This window comes from Eurypyga helias, unplaced genomic scaffold, assembly GCF_000690775.1.
Source record: "Eurypyga helias isolate BGI_N326 unplaced genomic scaffold, ASM69077v1 scaffold41424, whole genome shotgun sequence".
Taxonomy (NCBI): Eukaryota; Metazoa; Chordata; class Aves; order Eurypygiformes; family Eurypygidae; genus Eurypyga; species Eurypyga helias.
In genome coordinates this window covers 1-4,244 of record NW_010245141.1, presented here as the reverse complement: position 1 = coordinate 4,244, position 4,244 = coordinate 1, and the positions used below count along the sequence as shown (strand labels likewise).

Genomic DNA, 4,244 nt, shown 5'->3' with positions numbered 1-4,244 from the left:
GTGGGCCATCTCCACGCGGCGAGGCCTGCACAGGTAGCGGTTGAAGTGGAATTCCTTCTCCAGCTCCACCAGCTGAGCGCTGGTGTAGGCTGTGCGGGCTCTCTTGGAGGCCGAGGAGCCTGGAGGGCTTTTCTCGCCACTGCAGGTTTCTGCTGGCCGCGAAATGAAATAAAAGATAATTACTTACATGCAGAAATTGAATGCATCGTTTCTTAATAAATCCTGGAACAGGCACAAGAGTTCAACTCCCCCCCCCCCCCCCCCTTTCCCTCACCCCTTTGCATTAGCCTGCACTCCATAATCATGTCATTTATTAAGAGTTCTGTTCTCCAAAGCTGCCCTTGGTTTATGAAAATTTGATCATGTCATGTAGAAAAGGATTCCAGGGCCATTTATTTAGGAGTCGATTATTTCCAACAGATAATTTTGAGAAAATAATGTTTGGCGGGGGGGGCAGCCACTGCAAAGCCAATTAATACTAACACGGGTCAGCGTTGGGAGGTATTTTGTTTGCCGAGGTACGAATGCACACACACATCTTGTGTGTGCCTTCCATTTGTGTAACACAAATATTTGCACGTACATTGTTAGACACCAAATTGCATTCGTACCTAGCTTTTCGTGAGAGAAACATGTACACGTTATATTAACGCAGTGAAGTGTGTGCTCAGGTCTGTATGAATATATTTGCCAGAACAGTGATATTTCCATACTGGTTTGTTCTCTTGTTTGCATGAGAGACGTGCGTGTACGCGGGCAAGAATATCCATGTGTTCATGCATATGCTCTGTACACGCACGCGTACCCTCTGAGCACCACGCTTACTGCTGTGTCTGGAGGCAGGGAGGTGGGAAGAGAACAAGCACTCTGCTTTAGCATCGCTAGGTTGAGCAGTGGGTGTACATTTTTATGTATCTGTGTCTACACGGTCAGACGTCGGCGGTGTACAACCTCCTGCTTGTATTTCCCTGTGGTGCTGTGCGTATGTTTAAAATAAACCAAGTGTGCGCAGTCTGTGGTGCCGGATGGGCCAAGGCTCGCTCCGCCTGGCTAGCGAGTGTGGCTGGCAGTCTTGGGATCATGCCCAGCACCAAGATCCTAGCTGGATACTTGCTGGATTCGCTGCACCCTCTCCCCCTCTCCCCTCCCTCCAAACAAGACCACTCCGGCCAGTGGCTCGCTGTTGAGGAAAGCGGAGGGTTACAAAAGCAGAACAATGTACCTGTGCTAGGGGAGCTGTTTTTCTGTTTGGAGTTTTGCCTCGATTCTTTCATCCAGGGGAATATCTGCTTGGTGAGACTGGCGTTTGCACTGAGGTTGGCTTTGCTGGGGGCAGTTTTACTGCTCCCTGACTGGTTATTGCTGTTGCTACTGGTGCTGTTGGTGGCAGGGTTTGGGGGCGGCGAGACGGGGGGAGGTGGATGGTGCTCCGGGGGCAAACTTGGACGCATGCAGCTCCCGTTCAGGTCTTTACTTTTTGCGTGCGGGGTTGTGTTGCCAAGAGACTGGAGGGAGCAGGCGGACCTCTGGTAGTCGTTCTCCACGTGAGAGGCCGGCTGGAAAGGCTGTTGGGGACCCTCGTAGCCGAACCCATTGGCACTCCCATAGGAGTAACCCCCAAAGAGCGTGGAGCTGTCGTAGTATGTTGTCTTCTGCATCTCTGGGACTCCCCAAAATTATTTTTCCGGCTACCAGGGTCTTGACACCCCTATGGCAGAACATTGGCACCCCAAGGCCACGTGACAGGCCGTTTCCAGCTGTCTATTGGAAGCTGACCTGAAAGGTTAGGAGAAAACACACAATAATAGTACCCGGCCTATGAATCCATCTTGGGGCCTGAAAGGCCCATGACATGAATAGGGTCCTGCAGAACAGGGCGAACAGATGCTTTGAGCAGATTTCGTCCTGTGTGCAGCCTAAGGAGGCTCAACAAATGTTACAGTGCACAAGTGTTGAGCTGGTTTTCAGGGTAGTTTTCCTGGTTGGTTGAACCTTTTTTCCCTGGAGAGGATAGCACCCAGGATGTATAACTACACACACGCTCTATAAGTACACGTGGTTTCATCTGTATCCACCTATTTACTACTATGTTTGTCTCTAGACATATATACAGATGCCCACACATATACATATAAATGTGTGCATGTAGGTACATGTATATGCGTGTACATGTGTACGTCATGGGCACGTCTACACATCCATGTCCAGACAGCACACACATCAGCGTAAACATAAGAATACAGAATGGGTAATTGCTAGCTACAAGCATGAAAGGAATGAAAGTCCTGCTTTCTTACCCCTGACCTATTCAGATCAGCCATTCACACACATAAACACCAGCAAGACATATTATCATCCGAAATTAAAAGTCTGCTAAGTTTATTGTAGGGCCTCTGTCCAGTATATTATTTTTTAACCTGAACACAGCAAAGAGCCAAGATGCTTTAGTCAGGTAACGGTGTCCTGGCATAGTTGGCTTGATTTGCTGTTTACACAGGGACTCATGATGTCTTTGGAATTCAGGGCAAATATTTTAAGCAGATTTAAGCAGGGGCATGAATTCAAGAATGTGCTTCCTTTGGCGTGTTTGTTAGTCTCTCCCTCTTGCTCTGGTAGCACAGGTTGTATTTAGAAAACATGCCCCTTCATTGCCTACACTGCTTTGTACTCATCAGTCTTGAATCTGGAACTACCATTGGCAAGATGTGAGTCCAAAATCTGTTTAAATGCTGTTGGGTGTTGTTTTTTTTTTTTTCTTGGAAAACAAACACGTCACCAGGCCATTTGTTCTTAACTTTCTACCCTTTGATTTTTCATCGTTCTTCCCTCCCTCAACCCAAGCTCAAAAAGTCTAAAAACCCAAACCAAAGCCTCAAATTACAAAATGAAACCTTCCTTCTTTCCTTCTTTCTCTGGCCTTTATATTTTTCTTTCTCTCTTTTCTCAAAACATAAACTTTCTTTACCATAAGGACAGAGTAGAAATCCCCTTAGAAATATTAAAACTATCTTGACCTGAAAATAATCTGGCATGTGGGGATCAAACAAGCAGCAAACGTATTTTAAAAAGGCAGAGACTTCTCTCTGCAGCTCAGAGTTTGCAAGGAGCCACTGTGCATTTTGTTTTGAAATTGATATCCATTGTATATTTAATTGTATCTCTTGTATATTTAATTTTATCTGGGCTCTTTCATTCTCTAAAATAAAATAAAATAAACTCTGTGGAGATAAAGTCTAACGTGATATTTCTAAGTACCAGGGTTTAACAGAAGCTGCAGCTCGACAATAAATAACATCTTTTTTTCCTTCCCTGACTGCTCTGTTCTTATGTCATGTCATATGAAACCTCCGTATACTTCTAATGCAGCCTCAGACAACGTGTCCACGAAGGGACGGCTTCGCCTTTTTACACTGATTAAATCCTTTATGCATTCCCAAATCTGTATTGTATCTTCCACTGAGATGTATTATTGTCTACAGAGAGGATGATATCCTTGCTGGGAGTTATTCTCCTTTGGTTTCCTCGCCATGATAAATATGTCTTATTAAAAAGTAGACTCCACTACCCGAGCCGAGAAGCTGTGAATTAATTAACAAACAGCAGCGCCTTTATTATGAATAGGTTTGCTGAAAATATCTGCCAGGGCAGAAGTGGGAATTTCTCCAAGGCCTTCCTGGCTGGCATAGGATTCTTAAAAAAAAAACCCACCCAAACCAGTAAAACAAACCCAAAGCAGAACCGAGCGGAGAGGCTCAGCTAAAGCAGCTAAAAATAACGGCGTCGATTTTTTCCTTTTTTTTTTTTTAAACGTCCATAAAATAAATTTACAATCCCCTTCGCCCAAAAGCTCGCTCGCTTGTGGCTTCTACAGAAGATTTGCTTTGTACCTCATCTCTCAGCGCCTCACAAATGCCGCTCATTTATCTTCGCCGAAGACGGGCGCAATCCTAATTATTTACTCCAAGGAATTGGGTTTTTTTTTTAAAAAAAAAAAAAAGCTCAGACAGAATAATAAATATTCGATTATCTCCTGTTCCAATTAAACCCCGGCAGGATCCGCGCTGGCTGTTTCATCCCGCTCCAAGTTTCACTTTGCGAGCGGTAACATTTAACCACCAACTCTTTGCCTGCAACTTTTGAGCGCAAGGATTTAGAGACGTTAAAAAATTTAAAAACCCCACCCAACCCAAACTCCAAATAAAACCGGGAGGAAGGTGCGAGAGGGAAAAGGCTGCGGGGAGGAG

At 45.1% G+C, this 4,244-nt stretch overlaps 1 protein-coding gene across 1 annotated transcript in view; it reads right to left on the bottom strand.

Annotated features, from left to right (window-relative positions):
• The window catches only part of HOXB3 (homeobox B3), a 4,741-nt gene extending 610 nt beyond the window's left edge, over positions 1–4,131 (bottom strand). Inside the window, exons 1-3 of the mRNA XM_010149969.1 lie at positions 3,888–4,131; positions 1,223–1,776; positions 7–152 (exon numbers count right to left, since the gene is read on the bottom strand). Coding sequence (XP_010148271.1) covers positions 7–152; positions 1,223–1,658 — 582 coding nt within the window. The 5' untranslated portion in view covers positions 1,659–1,776; positions 3,888–4,131. The remainder of the gene's footprint in view (positions 1–6; positions 153–1,222; positions 1,777–3,887) is intronic.
• Positions 4,132–4,244: the final 113 nt, after the last annotated feature.